Genomic DNA, 21,470 nt, shown 5'->3' with positions numbered 1-21,470 from the left:
GGGGGCCGCCCAGCGAGCACCTTGGCAAAGGCGCTGGGCATGGGGTGACAGGGGAGGTGTGAGGTAGGATAGGCAGGTTCTGGAAACATACATATTAGGTCACAAAAAGCAGTGTCCTGAGCTTCTATTCCTGCTTTTAAGGTGGTGGGCTGTAGTGTTTAATGTGGACGTGGCAGCAGGCTAGCGGGAGCTGTGGTCTGCTGGCCACCTGACGCTGGCTGGAGTTCAAGTGTACCATGGGTACATTTCTAACATTCATCTTTAAGTTCACGCATGCTAGAATTTGTTCTTACTGGCGGGTGCTGTGGCTGTCATCGTGACGGGGATGCACAGTTCCGTTGTGCCCACATTTCCCTGGGCTGCCCACGTGCAGTATCCCGGCCGCCACACCCGCTTCTCCGGCCCTTGTGGCCTTCTCAGCTGCCGTTCTCAGGATGCCCGGGGTGGGTTCCCACAGCAGGGAGCTTGGGCACCAGCAAGAGTAGCTGTGACCCCACCACGTGGCTGCGTGTAGCATGGTTGGTGGTGTCATTTTGTGGCGTGCACGCATCTCAGTGTGCTCGTCCACCTAACCGTTGAGGGATGTTTGATTTCCAGGATTGGTGTTTGTGAATAAAGTTGCACCAAACATCCACGTGCAGATTTTTCTGTGAACATAGGTTTTGGTTTTGTCTGGGCGATAACCACGTGTGTGGTTGCTGGGTCGTGTGGTAAGCGTGGACGGGAGTGTCCAAACCCTTGTGAGTGAGCATCTTCTCGTGTGCGTATTGGCCGATAGAGCCCCTTTGTGAGCTGTCTGTTCAAATGTTTGCCCACTTGCAAAATCAGGTCGTTTGCTTCCTTCCTTCCGACGTTGGAGTCCTTCGTGCGTTCTGGACACACGGTCTTGGTTGCAGGTAGATCTGTAAGTGTTTGCTTCTAGTCTGGCTTGTCTTTTCATTATCTCGACACGGTCTCGCAGAGAATGAATGTACTTAATTTTGACAAAGCCCAACTTATCAATTTCTTAAATAGATCATTATATTGGTGTCACACTTGAAAACTCTTTACCTAACCTAGGTTGAAAAGATTTTTATTTTATGTTTGCCTCCAAAGTTTTAGAGTTTCCTGTTTTACATTCAGGCTTATGACTCATTTTTAGTCAACTTTGGTTCAAGGTGTGATGTTTGGGCTGAGATATACTCATTTTGCATGTTAATATCCTCGTGTCTGCCCTAGTTTTGTGAGTCTGTTCTGCCGTTGATTGTGTGCACGACCTTTCACAAACAGGCACCACCTGCCTCGGCCACGGCAGTGTTAGAACAAGTGTTGAAATCAGGTAGTGTGAATCTTCCAATTTGCGTTCTTTTTCAGAAATTGTTTTGGCTTCTCTAGGTTTCTCTGTCTTTCCATACAAATTTTACGGTTAGCTTGTTGCTATCTATAAAACTTCCTGGTGGGTTTTGGATTGGGTTAGGGTTAAATCAGTAGGTCAAGCTGGGGAGAACGGACACCTGCCAGGACTGACCCCTCCTGCACGAGCACAGTGTTCGGGCTTTTGCTGCTTCCATCCGTGTCTGTGGTGTGCGGCGTGGAGATCCTGTGTATGTTGTTTGATTTACACCCAGATACTTTCTGTTTCTGTTGCTATCATAACCAGAACTGTTGCTTAATTTCAATTTCTATTAGTGTATAAAAATATACTGTATTCCAATACTATATAGAAGTCCATTACTATCTAGAAATAGAACACCATAGAAATGACTTACTTTTCTAGGTGGGCTTTGTAGCTGTGAACTTGCCGGATTCATTAGTAATTCTGGGAGCTTTTGTGTTTTTTGTCGATTCTGCGGGAATTTTTAACGTAGATTATCATGTTGTCTGAAAATAGAGACAGTTTGTATCTACTTGTTCAGTCTCCACAGTTTATTTCTCTTGCCTCATTGCCCTTCGGGGCTTCCTGAGCAGATAGAGGAGGAGAGGGGACATGTCTGTCAGTCTTGTTCCTGGTCGTAAGGAGAAACCTGCAGCCTTTCAGAGTGAAGTCTGATATTAGCTTAGATTGGTTTTTCAGGTTTTGTTTTTTGTTTTTGTTCAGGTTTTGTAGATGCCTTATATCAGATTAAGAAATTTCCCTCTATTCCGTATTTTCTGAAAGCTCTTATTACAGACGGGTACTAAGTCTTGTCACATGCTTTGTCTGCATCTATTGAGATCTGTGATCACGGCTGTTTTCTTCCAGTCTATTAATATTATGGGTTACATTGATTTATTTTCAAATGGATTTTTTTTCAAAGACACAACTATTGGTTTCATTGATTGTTGCTATGGACTGAATATTTGTATTCCTCCCCTGCCCAGTTAATATGATTTACGTTCATACTGGACCGGAAACCCAGTGTGAAGGTGCTGGGGGGCAAGGCTTCCGGGAGGAGCTTAGGTCGTGTGGATAGAGCGTCATGAATAGGATTTCTGCCTTACAAGAGGGACCCCAGAGAGGTCCCTTGGCCCGTCTGCCCTATGGGTTACAGTGAAAAGCCATCCACGAACCAGGAAGTGGGCCCCCACTTGACCTCTGTCACTGGGTGAGGTGTTCTGTAAACATCGGTGTCATCAGGTTGGCCGACAGTGCTCACGTCCTTTACGTCCTTGTTGATTTTCTGTCTCATCTCAACCTGAGAGACGAATGTTAATATCTTCTGGTGTAATTGTGGGGTTTTGTACTTTTCCTTTCAGTTCTATCAGTTTTGCCGTGCGTGTTAAGAAGTTCTGTTGTAGGGCACATATTCGCTTAGGGTGACTATGCTTTCTTCATGAATCGACCCTCTGTCATTACCATTATGTAAAACGCCTCCTTCTTCTGGTAATTTTCCTTGCTCTGACGTCTACTTTGTCTGATACTAATATAGGCACCCAAGCCTTCTTTTGATTACTGTTTGCTTGGCGTATCTTGCTCCATCGTTTTACTTCTAATTCACTTATACTAACATATTTCAGGTGTGTGGTTTTCAGCCTCTAGGTCTGGAGTGACCTGTCATCCCAGCAAGCGGAACTCATTCAGGCTGAGTCCTGGACGTTCTCATACCCTCAAGGGAGGCGCTTGTCTTCCATCCTGTGTTGGCAGCTGCCCTGGGGCAGTGGGCTCAGCCAGAAGGCTCTTTCCCGGAGAGCGTACTGCCGTGCCAGCTGGGCTCCCCGCACAGGTACCGTTGGGCCGGGTCTGCAGTTTCTAGCACAGCCCTGCTCAGAGCCGCTGCTCTGCCTTTCTGGGTGTGTTCCACTCACACACACCCCTCGGGCTGAGCAAGGACCGTGTCAGGTCACACACAGAGGTTGGGGTTCCTTCTCCCACATCTGCTCCCTCCTGGGATCCCCCTCTCGGTCCTCCGCTACAACCCCTCCGTTTCTCTTGGAGCTCAGCCGCCACTGCCCTGTGGTGGTTCTGTGCGTGAGTACACGGTCAGGGTGGACGGGAGAGAAAGCAGGTCCCGAGGGGACCTCAGGGAGGGGCAAGTTTCCCTCAGGCACTTGCGTGCACGCACACCTACTCACCTGCCTTTTGAGCTTTTTGGTTGGCAGAGTGAGGCCTGTCCTCCCAGAGGGCACACAGCTGGGGCGTTGGCCTCCACACGCCTCAGCTCGAGCTCCCGACAGCAGTGGCCTGAGCAGGGCACGGCGGTGATGGCAGTTCAAGTTCATGCTGTTTGAATGTGGCTCAGACCACAGAAATGGACTCTTCACCGTTGTGGGGCCCAGGAGTCCAAAATCAGTGTCACTGGGCCAAAAGCAAGTGTGGGCAGGTGGGTTCCTTCAGATGGCTCTAGAGTATGTCCCAAGTCTCCCCTGTGGCTGCTGACAGTCGGTCTTCCCTGTGTTTCTGTGTTCCTGTGTTCCTCTAATAAGGACACCAGTCATATTGGATTTGGGGCCACCCTAATCCAGAGTGACCTCACCCTAATTTAATCACAGGTGCGAAGATTCTTTTCCGGAGAAGGTCACCTTCACAGGCTCTATGTGCACATGAATCTGGGGGCCACTCCTCAGCACAGTACGACTGTCCATTTTGCAGGGGAGAGCCTCAGGCTAGAGCGCAGGTTGGGGCAGAAACTCAGGCTTCTCTCCCTTCCAAGATCCAGGCCCTGCACTGCTGTTGAAGCCAGTGCTCGGCACCGTGTGCTGGGGCTGCTCCGAGCCACCAGGACTCCCTGATCCTGGATAGTCTTATGAGGCAGATGCTGTCATTGGGACCATTTTACAGATGGGGAAATGGAGGCACAGAGTGGTTCAATAGGTTGCTCACTGTTACATACTAGCGAGGGCAGAGCTGGAACTGGCCCCCACTGCCACTTCCTGTGGGACTCCCTCCAGGCCAGTGTCCAGGCGACCCTGTGGGCCTGGCTGGTGAAGGGCTGGTGTCAGAGCCAGAGGCCCGTCTCACTCTATACACGCAGAGCATTTTCAGGACTTGTTTCAAGCCTCAAAGCCTTTGGGGATGGCTGGATGGGGTGGCCTTGCGTTCCGCTGGCCAGACTGAACAGGAAGGTGGCAGGAGGGAGCTGTGGCTGGTGGGGCTGGTGTCTGAGGGACACTGGTTCTCATGGCGGAACCAGCATCGTAGAGGATTTTCCCCACGCATTTCACAGAGAAGATAAGACGGAACTCCGTCAGAAACCTGAGAGCAAAGGACCCCAAGCATCTGACGCTTCAAAGGGAAGGCTGGCTGGGCCGACCCAGGGCAGAGCGAGGGTGCACTGCGGGGCTTCTCAGGCAAACCAGCCCTCATGGGAGTTCAGAGACGATGTGGGTAAGGGTCCTGGTGAAGCCCAGGTGTGGGGACACAGGGCGGCCTGAGGGCGGTAGGGGCCGAGAGGCGGGGTGAGTGGCCCCTTGGGGAATGAATGGGAGTCACCAGCACAACAACCTAAGTGGGTGAATTCAGAAGGAGAAGCTGTGAATCAGGGAGTCAGTGGTTCTGTCACAGTTTCACAAAGTCCTTGGTAACGGAGTAAGGGGAATAGCTATGGGAATCGTTCGGAGCAGTGGCGACCGGGCGCAGGACCCTAGACGCCTGTCCTCGGAGACGACTGCAGAACCAGCACAAGGGCGCCTCTGGTCCAAGAGAGACCCCGCGCTGTGCAGGACGGTCGGGATCTGGGGGCCTGGCTGGGGTGGGTGCTGGTGCTGCACTCCAGCTGCTGACCCGACCTCGGCCCACAGCACGAGGAAGGGCCCAGCGCCTCTGCGGAGCCTGACAGCCTAGCAGGACCCAGAAGTGCCCACGTCGGGGCTGTCCCCACCAGAGTTCGCGGCTCCGTCGTGGGTGTGGGACTTTCTGGCGGCTGTCCCCGCCCGCCCCTAAACTCCAGCACACAAGAGGGTCGCAGACCCTTCAGGCAAGGAGAGGCAGCTCGGGTGAGCAAGGGAAACAAACCAACCAGCTGATGTCGGGCACCTCCTCCCAGCGTCCATGAAATGAAAACAGGTGCCGCAAAAGGGAATATTCAGAGGTTTTGGAGAGACCTCAAGAATTAGAAGCATGAGAGCAAACTTAGGAACCGTGGAAAGACCCAGAGTTGACGCTGAAGGGTCACTTCAGCTTCACCAAGAGGGAAAGGAAGCTAGGTGGAGAATATAGGCCCCGAGAGGCCTGCAGGCTCCATTTCCAGAAAGATCGGGGGTGGAAACTGTCCAGGAGGGTTTCCCAGAACCAAGGGCTGGGTTTCCGGCCTGAAGGTCCCCCTGTGTGGCCAGCACAGTGGATGGAAAGGACCAGGGTGTTCGCCTTTCTGAAATTCCACCCCGTCCCTCCACCCCCCTACCCGGTGGCAATGAGAAAATCCCAAATGTTCCCAGAGAGAAGGAGCAGGTTTCAGGCGAAGCACCGAGCCTCAGGAGTCTGGGTCTCACCCGGAAGGCTGGAGGCTGGAAGGCCACGGGGAAGTGCCTGCAGATGAGGGAGGAAGGTGCTGTCTCCCACATGGGACTCACATGCCTGTCTGGTCCTAGCGTGAGGTGGAGAAGAGCGGTGTGGGGCCTGCAGCCCGAGGCCCCAGCGGCAGGGGAAGAGGGGGCCTCTGGACACCAGAGGTCTGGGTACGTGGGTTGGTACCCACCTGGCTCAGCTGAGGAGACTTGTGGTCATTCAGTTGCCGCTCGTGGATTTACGCGGGGTGGTGACACAGCCGCGTGAGGACGGTGGGTGGGTACACGCGGTTCCAGGCCAGCAGCTGCCCTCTGAAAATGTCTGAAGCCCAGGGGAACCTAAGAGCGACCGTCTGTGAGCCTGCAGGAGCCGGCGTCTTGCAGCGGCTCTGGAGCGGGCCTGGTGGGCCAGTTCCGACAGGCTCTGACACCTCGCTCCCCCGGCTTTCACGCTTCGTCCCAGCAAAGTACGTTTCATCAGAATTACAGCCTCTCCAGCTTCCTGGGCATCTCGCTCCCGGGTGGATCTCTCCCAACCTTTGAGTTTCAGCTCTTGGGTCTCTTCTAAGCGTGTCTCCTGCAGACACACACGGACGGTCCTTTCCGCGCGCTGCGTCCTGTCGAGGGCGCCCACCTCTTGGTACCGCGTGTAGTCACGCTCCTTTGGGGCTGGTTTCTGCCGTCATATTTTGTGTTTCCCCCTCACAGCACTTTCTTTGGCTTCTTTTTTCCCTTCTCTCCGGTTTTCCAGTTAATAGACTGAGCCTTCTAACGCTAGTTTTTAAAACTGCTTTTGTCCTTATGGGGACTGCCTGTCGAGCAAGCAGCTGGTTTTCTGCAGTTCTCGGGCTCACACGCAGTCTCAGGCCTCTGCTCTCCGATACCGTGTGTCGACTCCGTCTCGAAGTTGAATCCTGCACGGCCCGGGTTCTTGCCTCTGGTCCTCACGTTGTATGGACGCCCCCCTGGCCACGTCTGCGGCCTGGGTGTGTTTCTCTCCTGAGAGCTCTCCCTGGAGGGTGAGCGCTGGGGGTCGCGGTGTGACGTCTCCCCGGGTCTCATGCCGGAGCGTGTTATGCCTTCACATTTGGATAATTTGGCTGAATATAGGATTTGGGGTTTGAACTTCTTTCCATTCGCGGTCAGGGACTGGGTCCGTTGTGTGCAGCCCCCTGTTGCGGCCATGGCAGAGTGGCCGGTGGGAGCATATGCAGTGCGCCTGCTCGCCGGGGGCTCTGACCTTCCAGAAGCCTGCTGTGCTGTGTGCTCTTCGTTTCGGCTACGTGCAGCCCTGTTCCTTCCGTCTGCGGTCTTCAGTCCTCAGTCTGTCTTTCTGTCACATACCGCCTCTCCACTCCTGCTTTTGTCTTCTGGGGCTGCTCTTACCCAGATGTCGGCACTCCCTCGTCCACCCTCCCGTTGCTGGGTTTTCTTCCACGTTCTGTCTGGTCTTCCTTCCCCAGCGCCCTTCAGGAGAGCGCTCCTCCCGGCGGCTGCCCTGTGTGCGTGTCCGTCACGCCATATCCTGGACTGTTTTATTTCCTCGGTTACAGTTTCATACCTAGTATTGCCACTTGATTCATTCGTCACATTTCTTGTTCTTATTTCATTTTCCTGATGTCTTGTCTTATCTCCTGAAATGTATTTTTTAAAACTCACACCCCTCTTTCTGTTCTGAGCCCCCCATGCTGCTCCACGTGCTCTGTCCCTGCTCTGATGAGCTGTGTGCTGGGCAGGCAGGGCTCAAGGAGGGGAGGGGGTGCTGGCCCACCTTGGGCGGGAGCCCCAGCCTGGGCTGCCCCCTCCAGCTGGCCCTCTCCCTGTCCCACCAGGGGAGGCGGTCCCTGGGCAGCAACAGAACAGAAGATTTCCTCCTTCCACCATTCTCTGCCCCCAAGCCCCAGCCCCTGCCTCGCCTTCCCTCTCCAGCCCCCGACGGCTTTTCTGGGGTTCCTCTTGTTATCCTCCTGGGCCTGATTTTGGGGAGGAGGAGCCAGAGCTTGTGCTGGCCAGGAAGCCCTGTGTCCATGTTTGATTGAACGAACTGCCGGGAGGGAATGTGGGTGAAGGCCGGTTGTGTTCCGTGTACTGAGCTGCCGGCTGCCACAGGATCCTCGGAGGGGTCCCAGCAGCTCCCGGCACTCCTGGGCCTGGGGATGGTGACTCATGCGGGGCACTGTCCGGGGGGCCTGGAGGGAGCTGCAAGGAGCCGAGAGCCATGCTGGCATGATTTCTGGACAAGTTCCAAGACCCGAAAGTACAGCAAGCACAGAGACCTCTCACCTTCAGGCCATGGCTCTTCTGAAGAAACACCTACAAACCCTAACCCTCCCACTAGACCTCACGAGAGAGCCTGTCTCCTTCTGTGGCCCCTCCACTTGGTACTTGGCTATATTAAGAGACCAGTCCCCAGAAACACAGGCTGGGAAGAGCAGGCACAAAACCCCAGCAAACTCATGACCAAAACTTGGGGTTGGCTGCTACAGAAAGGGGGGCACAGTAGAAATAGACCTGGAGGACAGGGCAGAGCTGTCAGGCATGGGCCGGGGGGAGGTGGCAGGGAGGGGGGCCCAGTGGGGGGGGGGGGGGGGGGGGTCCCAGCCCACTGAGAGGGGACTGGGACTTGGACAGGGGGACTCTGGTCAGGAGCAAGGGCAGGGGCCACTCCCCACCCCCCACCGTGTGCTCAGGCTGGCCCCCTCAGGTCGACTGGCTTCAGGAGGGGTGATCCCGTGACCACCTCTGTCCCGACTTTTGAAAGATGGGAGTGGGGAGACCAGGGCAAGTGCTGGTGTGTTTCTGGGTACCCATGGCAGGTGACAGGCTGTGAACACCGCAATCCTCGAGTGTCCCCCTTATCTTGGTTCCCCTTGTGGCGCAGGCTGTGGCATAGGCCGTGGACCCTGCGACCCTCGAGTGTCCCCCTGTGGCTGCACCTCCTGGTCCCCAGCCTCCTGCTTGCTCTTTGGTTTTTCTGCTCTGAGAAATCTGCCTTTGAGTATCTTCTGTTGAACCTGCTGGACCCAGTCTTCTGAAGCCCCTTTCAGTTTCTTTCAGGTGTTCGACAGAGCCCTCAGGCTAGGAAGGCAAGCCCCCTAGGACAGCCCCTCCACCTCACCCCCAGGCCCCACTGCCGGCCTGACGATATGCATGAGGCCTCCCAGGCTGACCTGAGCGCAGTGCCCACCAGCTCGTGCCACTTCTCAACATTGTCTTGCACTGGCCCAAGAGGTTGTGCCCATCCAGTGACCTCCCTGTGGGGTCAGAAGTGCATGGCTCCTGGCCCCATCTCTGCGGATGGATCAGGTGTCTGGGACCTGAACAGGCTTGGCCTCTTTGTGGCTTTTAGGTCATTAGGGACTCCCTACTGTGAACCCCCCACTGTCTATTAGCCCTCTGACCATCCACCACGAGCCCTGACCTTCCACTCTGAACCCTTGACTGTCTACCATGAACCCCCATCATCTACCACGAGCCCCCAGTCGTCCACCGTGAACCTTCCACCATGCACCATGAACTTCTGACCATTCCCATAAGCCTCTAACCACCCTCTGAGTGGGGCTGAGTGGCACTGAGTGGGGTTCACTGGGTCACTCTCACTGCTTAGTGATCAGTGTGTTCACTCTGGCCCTGCTCTGTTGGGGTCTCCTAGGCTTAGACACCTGTGTCAGAGGCCCTGCCCCCACTGAGCTCACAGTCACTGGGAAGGTCCCCAGCAGGTGATTCCAGAACAAGGTGAAGATCCTGGGCCAGCCCCTGGTAGGGAAGCCCGTGGAAGGAGCACAGCAGTGCTGGGCCACATGTTGTAACTCTTGTTTACTTCGCCATTTTAACGTCTTCATCTGTGAACACTGAGAAATTGCAAACCGGAGTCTCTGTGTGAAGTTTTAATGACTACAAGAAGAGCCAGCATTTGGGAGGACCTTTGGGCCAGCTCTGGTTCATCCTGGGTTCATAGGGGAGCGGCTTAACCTCTGGGAGCCTGAGAACCTGCCTGTCACCTGGGCTCTGGAGGGCCTGGTGGGAACCCCCACCCCTTGACTTGTTCCGTCTTGGAGTGTGCCACCAGCACCCCAGGCTCACACCCCGACTCCTCCTTAGGACGAGGCGGCCAGCCCCCTCCCAGGTCTATAGGGTTGGCCGTAGTGGCCCTGCTTCCTGACTGTGTTTTTCCACTGGTGAGGGGTTTATCCCCAAGCCACCCCAGCCCCCCAGGGCTACCCCCTCCTTCCTGCTGCTCTGAAGTGGTGGGGGTGGGGGACAAAGCAGGCTCGGACTCTCCTGAGTGTAGAGCTGCCCATGTGTGGAGGAAAGATCCAGAACTTGTCCAGAGGCACGCTCTGACCCAGAAGGTCTGGAGTGACCCGTGGTAGCCAGGCTGAGGCAGGTGGTCCAGGCAGTGCTCAGAGATTTTGGGGGTCAGCAGGGTGCAACCCTGCAACCATCAGGACCCCCTGGCAAGACAGGCCTGCTTCCTCTAAACGGACCCTCAGACTCATCAACAGCATTTACTTATTTTTTTTTCAAGATTGTATTTATTTATTTGACACACAGAGAGAGACAGCCAGCGAGGGAGGGAACACAAGCAGGGGGAGTGGGAGAGGAAGAAGCAGGCTCCCAGTGGAGGAACCCGATGTGGGACTCGATCCCTGAACTCCGGGATCACGCCCTGAGCCGAAGGCAGACGCTCAACGACTGCGCCACCCAGGCGCCCCAACAGCGTTTACTTATTGATTGTCCCTAACTGGGCTGGCTTTTCATGAACTAAACTTCATACTAAGATATTTGTACTCAGGAAGTAGATCCATTTTAAAACATAGGCTTTATTCTCACTTTGAAATCATTTCAACATTTCCGGTATCAAAATCACATGTCCGGCACAAAATATTGCATTCTGGTTGTAATTGTGATTACCATCAGTAGTAGTCATAGCCAATATTGATTCTGTGCTCACTCTATGTGGGGCAGGGCCCATTTAACCCTCACAGGTGGTCACTGCGGTCATTCTCATTTTTCAGATGAGGAGACTGAGGCCCAGAGAGGTTACTTCACTTGCCCAAGGTCACAGAGCTGAAAAGGCAGCACACGGTTGAGTGTCTTTGAAACAGCAGCCTTGCACCAGGGAAGGGGAGTAGATGTTTGACATGGCATCCTGCACCCAGTTCTGGGTTCCATCCCCTGGGCACGGCGAAGCTGGGAGGGCTCCAGAGCAGTTGTTCCTGCTGATGGCCCAGGAACCCACCCACCCTGTCCCAGCACCTCCCCTCCCCTGGTGCCTGCATCAGGAAAGTGGCTTCCGTGGCAGAGAAGGCCCAGGGAGCCCAGGGGCAGTGGATTAAGCAGAGCGGGGCCCCGGCTAGAGCGAGGAGGCCTGAGGGTCCACGCCCGCCTCCATCTCTGTGGTCCTGCCATGGTCAGCCAACTGCATCTTTCAAGAACCGTTTTCAAGTGCCGTTGCGGCTTCGTGGCAGAAATTCAAGGCTGAGTTTACTGTTTGTGGGATCTATAAACAGCCAGTCATTCCGCTCTCTGAGCAGGAACGTGCCTCGCACGCACACAGGCCCCATGGAGAGGCTGCGAGTGATCTGGCTCCAGCAAGGCCCAGCAGCTGCCCGGTGCCCCCTCGCTCGCGTGACTAGTGACTAGCGGGCTTGGCCTTGTGTTGTTGCTCTGTAACCATGGCGACGGCTCTCAGGGGAGTGCGCCGCTCCCCTAGTCCCTTTATTCCAGGGAGGAGCAATAATGAGGGGCCCTTTAGAATTTTTGTTCCTCTGCTGTGACCTTGACAAAATGATCTTTGAAGTACTTGCTGGCTATGTTTTCTGCCACAGGACTGGACGAGCTCAGGATATTCAAAGGGTTTGCCAAAGGAAGTCCTGGGTTTTTCAAACCTTTGCCTTTATCCCCTCAGAGGGGCTGCGGGTGGTGGCAGTGTCTGGCAAGGCCAGCAGAGTGGGAGGCGCTGGCCCCGCAGACCCTCACCTGCTGTGACCCCGCTGCCTTCCTGAGTGGCAGGTGCACGTTTCGTGACTTTCAGCAACTGAACAGAGATGTGATTTTTTTTCTCCTGTAAAAAAAGTTCAGTCTTACGTTTGGGACCGAATCCTTTTTTCCACTTGGAAAAGTGACCTCATTTTCCATGTACCATGTTTAAAAAAACACAAAACTCTTGTAGGATTAAAAAGAGACCGGGAGAAAACAAACGTTGGTGATGCATATTTGAAAGACGGTCCCACATGTGTAAAAGTATTTGGCATGATGATTCTGGACCAGAATGTCAATCTGATATTGAATCCATATGACTCGGCAAATAGCGTTTTATGGTCTTTTTCCTTTTTTTTTTTTTTTCCAAATTTCTGCCTTGTGAGTTAAAATTAAGGTTGTTTTTGGTTGTGACTAATCTCATAAAATCTTTTTTAAGAAGGCGTTTTATATACTCAGCCTCGAACTGTCCTCTGGTCTCTGAACTGTCATTAGGGGGGCATCACCGTGTGCGGCAGCCTCTGCACTGGGAAAAGCCGTTCGGGGAGCTGGCGGAGCAGCGGGTGCCCCTCTTCCTCTCTGGCTGCTCTGCCGGGGGTGGGGGGGCTGAAGACCGTGCACTCCCTGCCTGCGCAGTCAGCATCACCAGCACCGTGTGGCAGTCACCGGCCTCGCGGCCTGCTGATGACTTAGGTTCACCTTGTGGTGGTGACAGCACAGAGTTGCTCTGATAGTCCATTAGCAGAATTGATGCCCTTCTTCTCACAACCCCACCCACCTCTGTCCAAATCCCAAGGGTGGGGCTGCACCGGCATCTGTGGTTGGGGGCTCCCGTCCTGGGATGCTGCACCGCCATCAATGAAGTGTGAGCCGCGGTGGTGACAGTGCCCTGGTTTGTCCAAGTGTCCCTGTCACTGCATGGGAAGTGGGTGGTACCGGCCTGTTCTCCCTGCCGCCGCCCTGAAGCCCACCATTCCCCATGGGCACCAGTCCCCAGGGCCTCAACACCATCTGCCCTGCTTGAGCGTGGGGCAGGAGGGAGGCCGGGTCACACCCAGGCAGAAAGGAGCTCCAGCACTTCCGAGTTGAAGTGGGGATAGTGGGTGCCAGGTGCCCTCTTTTCTTAGCAAGACTCCCACCCCTGCAGGACGGCAGCGTGTCTAAATGTCATCACATGCTTCCGTATCTCTTTTATCTCAGGCAGGGGAGGCAGGACTTTTGATAAATGATATAAACAACCCCAAACGTTTATAGATGCCCCCCCCCCCCCAGATACTATGTGTCTGAGAACAGGCACCGGGGCGAGGGGGGCGGTGTTTAGGGCTATTTACAAACTCTCGTATAGCCCCTAGGATGAGATCCAGGCAAATACTGGACTTTCCATTCACCACTCAAAGGTGTTAGGAGAGTGGGACCAGACGCTTTTCTCTGGAGCTGCCCAGGTGTTAAAATGGCAACTAATGCAGTTTGTTTGACTCCTGGAGACGTTCTGCCAGACACCTATGTTGTATGAGGTCAATTTCCTATTCTGTAGAAGTACCTTGGGATTCAGGGGTGGGGGGTTTGCAAGGAAATGGACCATTTCAATCCGTGGCCACGGCTGGGGGGCTGCATGAGGCTGGGGTTTCTTGCCCAGAAAACTCAGCACAAATTCTGAGTCCTGTCGTGAAGTCATTATTACCCTGGTGTTTGCGCCTCTGCATCAGAAAATTGTCTAAAATTCTGAAACTTTCAAGTCATGGAGGAGCCAAGCCGCTCTAGGATTATCAGAAAGGGTAGTTTTGCATCAGAAATCTTATCCTGACTGCCTCTGAACACCTAGCTTCTCGAGTGCTTTTTGGACTGGTTTTGAATCTTCTTCCCTCTTGAATAAGACCTCTGGCGAGTGTTTATTTTACACTTTTGTGAGTGCTGTGACTTTCCTTCGGTGGCTGACTGTGTGGCTTTGCCTCAGAGCACGCTCTGCATGAAGTTGGAAGGGTTCGTCCTTTGCCCTGAGGGTTTTCCCGGGGACGTTGTGTGGTGTGGTACCCTCTTTGGGAAGAACACACCAGTGCAGGTCAGCAGGTGTGTTTCCCACGCCTCTAGCCCCAACACAGAAAACACATCTGAAACAACAGTTGCACTGTACTTTGAAAGGAAAAAAGCAGAAAATCTAGAACAAAGTTATCTGAAAACAAAGTAGGGAGCAAACAAAAAAGACAAGGCGTCACCCAGAAGACACGTTCACCGTGAACAGGCTCTGTGTGGCTCCGTGAGACAGAGGCCTGACCACAGCCCCACGGAGCCTGGCAGCTCGGGACCTGTGCAGGGCTTATGATGTTGGGAGTCTCTGGCCCCTTTCACGGCCGGCTCCATCCTTCTGCAGTCCAACTAGCTACATTCATGTAGGAGCGTGAGTGGGCAGAGGGAGGCTCCCCAGAACCCAGCTTTTGCCCTGTGGCATCTGGGCGCGGGTACGTGTGACGTTACTCTGGACAAAGTCATGTTGCACTGAGGGCAAGAGCAGAGCTGGCGGGGGGAGTCTGCGCCACTTGTTTCTACAAGTAAGTTTTAGGAAACCTCTAAGGAGCAGAAAACACCAAGTTCCCCAAGCCATTGCAGAGCACAGAATGGAGGAGAGGGTAGGCGGTTAATTCTGCAAGGTCAGGAACCCTGCACTGAAGCCTGATGAAGGGTGCAAAGAAGAATCAGCTGGTCTGCTGGTGACACGAGATGAAGGGACTCCAGTAGAGCAATAGTGAACTGGCTCTGTATGTGTCATAAAACAATGAGCCACGGCGGCCGTGGGAATGAGGTGATGCTCCACAGGAACCCCTCAGCTCAGTAACCTGGAGGGGAACGTCCCTGTGGTCGATTCTCCAGCCCTGACCAGACAGACGAACAGAAAGCAGTAATAAACGGTGGACAGAGCGTCATTTATTGAAAGCCGCCTTTGTCCCAGTGGGTTGGGATGATGCCTGCTTCCTATGCCACGTTTCCATTTGAGCTGGGGCCTGTTTCTGGACTCCCTGCGCCATCCATGACCTACCTGCCCACAGGAGCACGACACCAGCTGCTGTGACTACAGAGGTCGGCAGCCGCCCTCCCTGCTTCTCCTGTGTCTTGTAGCTCTTAGTGCATGGTTACCTCCCCTATTTAGCACCAACTTGCTCGCTCCATAAACAGTGGGGCACAGATGGGGCTGCAGCCTGCTGATGGGTTCACCTGTTCAGAATGGGCATCTGCACGATGCTGAATCACCCCCGGGAACAAAGGGTGTCTTTCCATTTGTTCAAATATAATTTTGTGTCTCAAGATGTTTTAAAGTTTTCTTCCCATGGGTTTTACACATTTCTTGTTATTTATAAAGTACTTGGATCTTCTTTGATACGTTTGTAAATGAGGTCTTCTCTCTCATCACACCCTCTGATTCAGTCATTTTTCTAGTATAAAGTATACAAAGATTATTGAATATATGTATTTAATTTTATATCCTGCCTCCTTACTGAATTCTTTTTTTTTTTTTTTTTTTTTTTTTAGTCATTTTATCATTGGCTTTCTAAGGTTTTCCGGAAAAATAGTGAGATCATCTGTAAACAGACACCATTTTACTTTTCCCAGTTCTTACACCCCCTGTGGGTTTCTCTTGTCTTACTGCAACAGCTCCAGTGGTCACTATAGGACGGGAGTCAGCCTACATTTTCTTTAAAAGACCAGAGGGTAAATATTTTCAGCTTACGTCACAACTACTCAGTTCTGCTGTCGTAGTGCAAGAGTGGCCACAAACAATAAGTAATGATTGGGTTGGCTGTGTCCCAGTAAAATTTTATTTACAAAATCAAGGGGCAGGCCGCATTAGGGGCCATAGTTTGCACACGCTGGATGGGAGACCATGGGTATCTTTGCCTTGCTTCCTGATCTTGCTGGAAACACACAGAATATTTTCCCACTAAGTAAGTTGGTGCCTTAGGAATAACACACACACGCACACCATCATGTTAAGAATGTACCTATAATTCCCATTTTCGTAAGAGTTTTTATAAAGAATAAGCGTTGAATATTGTGGAAAGCCCTTTTACCATCTATGGAGATAATTATAAGACTTTACCCCTTAGATCTATAAATGTGGTGTATTATGCTAACGGATTTCCTAATATTGAGTCAACCTTGCATTCCTGGAATAAATCTACTTGTTCATGTGTACCATATTTCCTTAATGTGAAATTGGAGTCTGTTTGCTAATATTTTATTTCTACATTCTCATTAATAATGAAAGGTCTGTAATTTTATTTTTATTGTACTTTCCTTATCAGAGTTAAGTGTCAATGTTATATTTCTAAAAATAATTTAAAAATTTCCCTCATTTTCTATGTTCTGGGACAATTTATGGGGCATTGATGTGATGTGATCTTTAACACTGGGTGGAATTACATTTTAAAGCCATCTGGGCCTAGTACATTTTTGTGGGCTGGCTCCTTGGTAACTTCTGTTTCTTCTACAGAAATCAATTGTTTAAGGTTTCTGTCTCTAATGGGTCCATTCTCGTAAATTATATTTTCCTAGGAAAACATATACTTATTTAGGTTTTCAAATTTATTTGTATAGAGGTCTTTCTCCTACTTTCATTTAATTTGTTCCCCTCTACCACTACCGGGGAACTGGTTTCTGGTATTTATCCCCTTGATTCGTTTGGCCTACTCTTGGGCTCCATGTAAATAGATGCACAGGCCCCACGATCAGCGGGGTGCTCTTTTTCTCTGTGTGGTTCTTCCCACATTTGGGTTATTCTGCAGTGCCTGCTCTAGGTGGTAGATGCTGAGTTATTTCCAGGACTATTGTGAATAAAGCCACTATGAACATTCTTGTTTGGGTGTTTTTTGTGAACACACCCATTTCACTTGGGTAAGCACTAAGAATGGAATTTCTGGTCATAGGAGAGATGCACGTTCATGTTTATGAGGAATCACAAAATCATTTCCCAGTGTGATTGTCGCATTTTCTGTTCTGACCAGTGCTGCTTCATATCCTCACCAACATTTAGTGTTGTCTGTTTTCTTGACTGTAACCATCCCAGTGTGTATGAAATGCTATCTTAATGTGATTTTCCTTTGCATTTCCCTGATGACTAATGATATTGATGAATTTTCATCTGTAGACAGGCCATTCTTCCATCTCCTTAGTAAAGTATCTGTTCAAGTCTTTTGCCCATTTTTAAAAATTGGGTTGTTCATCTTTTTACTGTTGGTTTATGGAAATTCTTTATTTATTCTGGATAAAGTCCTTTGTCAATATACTGTGAATATTGTTTTCTCGGTCTGTGGCTTGTCTTTTTCATTTTTAAATGGTGTCTTTTAATAAAGCCCAATTTATCAGTTTTCCATGAAGGACTAGTGTTTTTGTGTCCTATCCAAATCTGCCTATTTCCAACTTAGGAAGACATTTTGTTTTCTTCTAGAAACCTTATGATTATGGGGTTTATCTTTAGGCCTAAGCTATGTCTTGAATTAATTTTTGTGGGATTAGATAGGAGTCAGTGTTCATTTTTTCCACATCGACAAGCAGCTGTCCCAGACTCATTAACGCCATGTTGACCTGGTTACCACAGCTTTACGCTAAGTCATGAAGTCTGCATAAGTTCTGAAATTTTGTTCTTCTTTAACATGGTTGCTTTGGTAAATTGGGCCCTTAGCACATACAAACTTTAGAATTAGCTTGACAATTTCTGCTGAGAGAAGAAACCCTCCTGAGATTGGGAATGGGATGGTATCACATCTACAGACTGATTTAGGGAACTGGACTCTACCTGAATGGGGTCTTTCAATCCAAGAACATTGCATATCTCTTGGATTATTTGGGCCCTGCAGATCTTTTATTCGATTTATTCCTAGTCATTTTATGTTTTTTGATCTGCAACTGGAGTTTTCTTTGTGGGAAGGTTTTGATTACAAATTCAACTTGTTTAGGGGTGCCTGGGTGGCTCAATCAGTTAAGCATCTGACGTCGGCTCTGGTCATGATCTCAGGATGCTGGGTTCAAGCCCCGAGTTGGACTCCCCACTCAGCAGGGAGTCTGCTTGTCCCTTTCCCTCTGCCCCTCACCCTCTCATTTCCCCTGCTCATGCTCTCTTCCTCTCTCAAATAAATAAAATCTTTTTTAAAAATAAGTTCAATTTGTTTAATAGATATTGGGCTATTTAGATTTTCTAGTTGTTCCTTTTTTTTTTGAGAGAGAGAGAGAGCGAGCAAGTGAGCATGCATGGCGGTGGGGGGCGGGCAGAGGGGGAGAAAGAGAGAGAGAGAATCTCAAGCAGGCTCCATGCCCAGCGTGGAATCCCATACAGGGCTCCATTTCATGACCTGAGATCACGACCTGAGCCATAATCAGGAGTTGGATGCTTAACCGACTGAGCGACCCAGGTGCTCCGTCTAGTTGTTCTTATATCACTTTTGTTAGTGTGTTTCAGGGAATTTGTCCATTTCATTTAAATCGCTTAATTTTTTGAATTTCATTCTTAATATTTTCTCACTGCCCTTTTAATGGCTGTAGATCTGTAATGATTTTAAATCTCTGATGTCAGTAATTTGTATTTTTCTTGATCAGATTTGCTAGGGGTTTATCAATTTATTAATCTTTTCAAAAAACTGAATTTGACTTTCTTGATGATGTTTATAATTTGACAGTTTTAAACAATATCATTGATTTTTTCACTCCTGTTTTTACTTTTTCTTCCACTTACATTGGATTTAATTGGCTTCCCCCCCCAGTTTCATAAGGAGAAACTGCACACTTTCTTCCTTTCATACTCACTGGGACGTAGTACTGTCTTTTCTGCTAATATGTACTTGGAAGTTACCAGCTCCCTGTGTTCTCATCATGACAAGGGCATAGATTTGTGTAGTTTTACACAAATTTGTGTTGTTTTCCATCATTTATCAGTGAGGGTATTTGGGTTTAAGTGGCTGCCGTTTTCCTAGAATGCCTTAGAAATCTTCAATCTCAGTAATTTAAAAGCTCTTAGAAATTGATATTTATAAACCCTAACAGAAAAATTAGCACATGATATGCACGGGCAGTTTACCAAAGAAGAACTACAGGCTAACAATGAATGTATGAGATCTCCTTAATATCAATCTCATTAAAAGTCAAAGAAATGAAAATTATAATAATGGTAAAAAATTTATCACTAAACAAATTGGCAAAAATTTAAAAAGAAAGAAAGAAAAAGTATCCCACATGGTCAATAATTAAGGGAAATGAGTATTGTGATACATTGCTAATAACCACAAACTTATAGAGGTTAATTTAGCCTCTAAATGTCTGTATTTTATTTATTTTATTTTATTTTATCTATTTTTTTAAAGATTTTATTTATTTATTTGACAGAGAGACAGCCAGCGAGAGAGGGAACACAAGCAGGGGGAGTGGGAGAGGGAGAAGCAGGCTCCAGAGGAGCATGAAGCCTGAGGCAGGACTTGATCCCAGGACTCTGGGATCACGCCCTGGGCCGAAGGCAGACACTTAATGACTGCGCCACCCAGGTGCCCCTAAATGTCTGTATTTTAAAGACACAAACTGAAATATTTATGAACTGCACTGTCCGGGTGCCTCCCTCACCTCCAGTTTCCACGCTGACCAAGTAGAGTCAGAACCTCCCACCCCGTGGAGGTGACGCGGAATCGAACGAGCTGCTTCCCGTAGAGCCCCTGACACTCATGAGGACCTACACAGCATGAATGTCATTTTCTTTATCATAATGATGATGATGGTGAGGAGGAGGAAGAAGATAATAGATGGTTGGATAGATAGATGGATGAAATGCTCATTGATCATGCAATCCAGTGGCTGTGCTCCCCTGGGCACCTTGACTACTGGTGGTTCTGGGAAGCCACTGCAGGATGGGGCCGCAAAGCTTGCTTTTCAAATAAAGACTTGAAGTCAGGCACAACACAGCCGCATGGCCTAATTTTCTACACACAAACACACACACACAAGTTATGGATACAACTGAGATTTAATAATCATAAAAATATTATGAATAACATACACTAACAAATTAAAAATCAAGAGGAAATGGATGCACTGCTAGACAATATTTTAAGAAGCATTATAATTGATATAAGAAAAAAATTAAAAAACCTGGATACACTAACAACCGTTACATAAATTGACGTGGTGCTAACATCTGCCTTTTTTCACTTGCCCTCTCCCCAGAATGCGCCCAAGCTGGCTGCTCTTGGAAGTGAAACCAAACTTTCAAAGAGCAGGTTATCCTTGCCTTAAAAAAGTGTGTTCAGGAAATGGGAAACAGAGAATGGGGTCTGACTCATTTCTGGTGATCCTGACACCAAAATAAGGAGACATGCTCATAGGCTAGCTTTTCCTTAAATACAGATGAATATCTCCTAAGTGAAATGAGTCAATCCCAAGAACGTATTTAAAATTATAAGGCTTACCCCATAATACACAAGAATGATTCATCATCAGAAACCTATCAACAAATTTGCCACAATAGACAAAATAAATTCTATGTGATTATTTCAGTAGATGTAGAAATAGCACTTGATGGGGGCGCCTGGGTGGCTCAGTCGTTAAGCGTCTGCCTTTGGTTCAGAGCGTGATCCCGGCGTTCTGGGATCGAGCCCCACATCAGGCTCCTCTGCTGGGAGCCTGCTTCTTCCTCTCCCACTCCCCCTGCTTGTGTTCCCTCTCTCGCTGGCTGTCTCTATCTCTCTGTCAAATAAACAAATAAAATCTTTTTTTTAAAAAAAGAAAAGAAATAGCACTTGATGGAGTTCAACACTTTTTCATGTTAAAAACTCTTAGGAAAACCAGAACATAGGCTGGAAGAAAGTGCGTGAACAGGGGAAATCCACAAGTTTCCTGTCACGTCTCAGATACTGGTGGAGTCTCATCTCGTCATGAAGAAAGTTTTATTTTGTAAAACACAAGTTTTATAATCACTAGAAAAAGAAGAACACAGTCCTGAGGCTTATAAACCATGACCAAGTTCCCCTGTCATCTGCTAACTTGGGACCTGTTGCAAAATAGTCATAAATGAATTAAAAGTGAGTGTTTCTGGAGGTTATGAATACAGACTACAAAATGAGAAATGGTTGACAATGCAGTAAAAACAATGCTTGCACTTTCTCATTGTGAGGGTTTTGAGAATGTCTGCTGGAGCCAATTCGAGTTCTTGTCTCTTCTAGTCTCTCGATGGCTTCGCCCTGGTCGTGAGTGCGGAAGGCATGATATTTTATGCTTCAGCAACAATCGTGGACTATCTGGGCTTCCACCAGGTAAACACAGCCCTTCGACCTGCTCTGCAGTGGGTCCCACTGTCTTGCACGTGCTTACTGTCTTCCAGCCTTACACGTCTGCAAAATCAGGCTTTTCTTATCACAGAGCTTTTATCAGGTAAGGATTTTCATACCCCAGCTTTGTCTAGGGCTTGGGGTTATACAAGAGATATGACATTGTCCAGGGTGTCACAAGCTTACGGGGCAGTGAATTTTGCTGGCTGTGCCTCCACCATGCATCTCACATTCAGGTGAGGGGCTGGTGAGCACCAAGGCGCCTCTCCTCACTGTAGCATCACTGTCTGGAAC

The 21,470-nt window shown here is 49.9% G+C and overlaps 1 protein-coding gene across 1 annotated transcript in view; it reads left to right on the top strand.

Annotated features, from left to right (window-relative positions):
* AHRR (aryl-hydrocarbon receptor repressor) overlaps positions 1-21,470 on the top strand; it is a 75,115-nt gene that overhangs the window by 32,419 nt on the left and 21,226 nt on the right. Inside the window, exon 5 of the mRNA XM_040630594.1 lies at positions 21,072-21,161. Within this exon, the coding sequence (XP_040486528.1) occupies positions 21,072-21,161 (90 nt within the window). The remainder of the gene's footprint in view (positions 1-21,071; positions 21,162-21,470) is intronic.

Source organism: Ursus maritimus, unplaced genomic scaffold, assembly GCF_017311325.1.
Source record: "Ursus maritimus isolate PB19 unplaced genomic scaffold, ASM1731132v1 scaffold_15, whole genome shotgun sequence".
In the NCBI taxonomy this organism is placed as follows: domain Eukaryota; kingdom Metazoa; phylum Chordata; class Mammalia; order Carnivora; family Ursidae; genus Ursus; species Ursus maritimus.
This window is presented reverse-complemented; position numbering and strand designations above follow the sequence as displayed.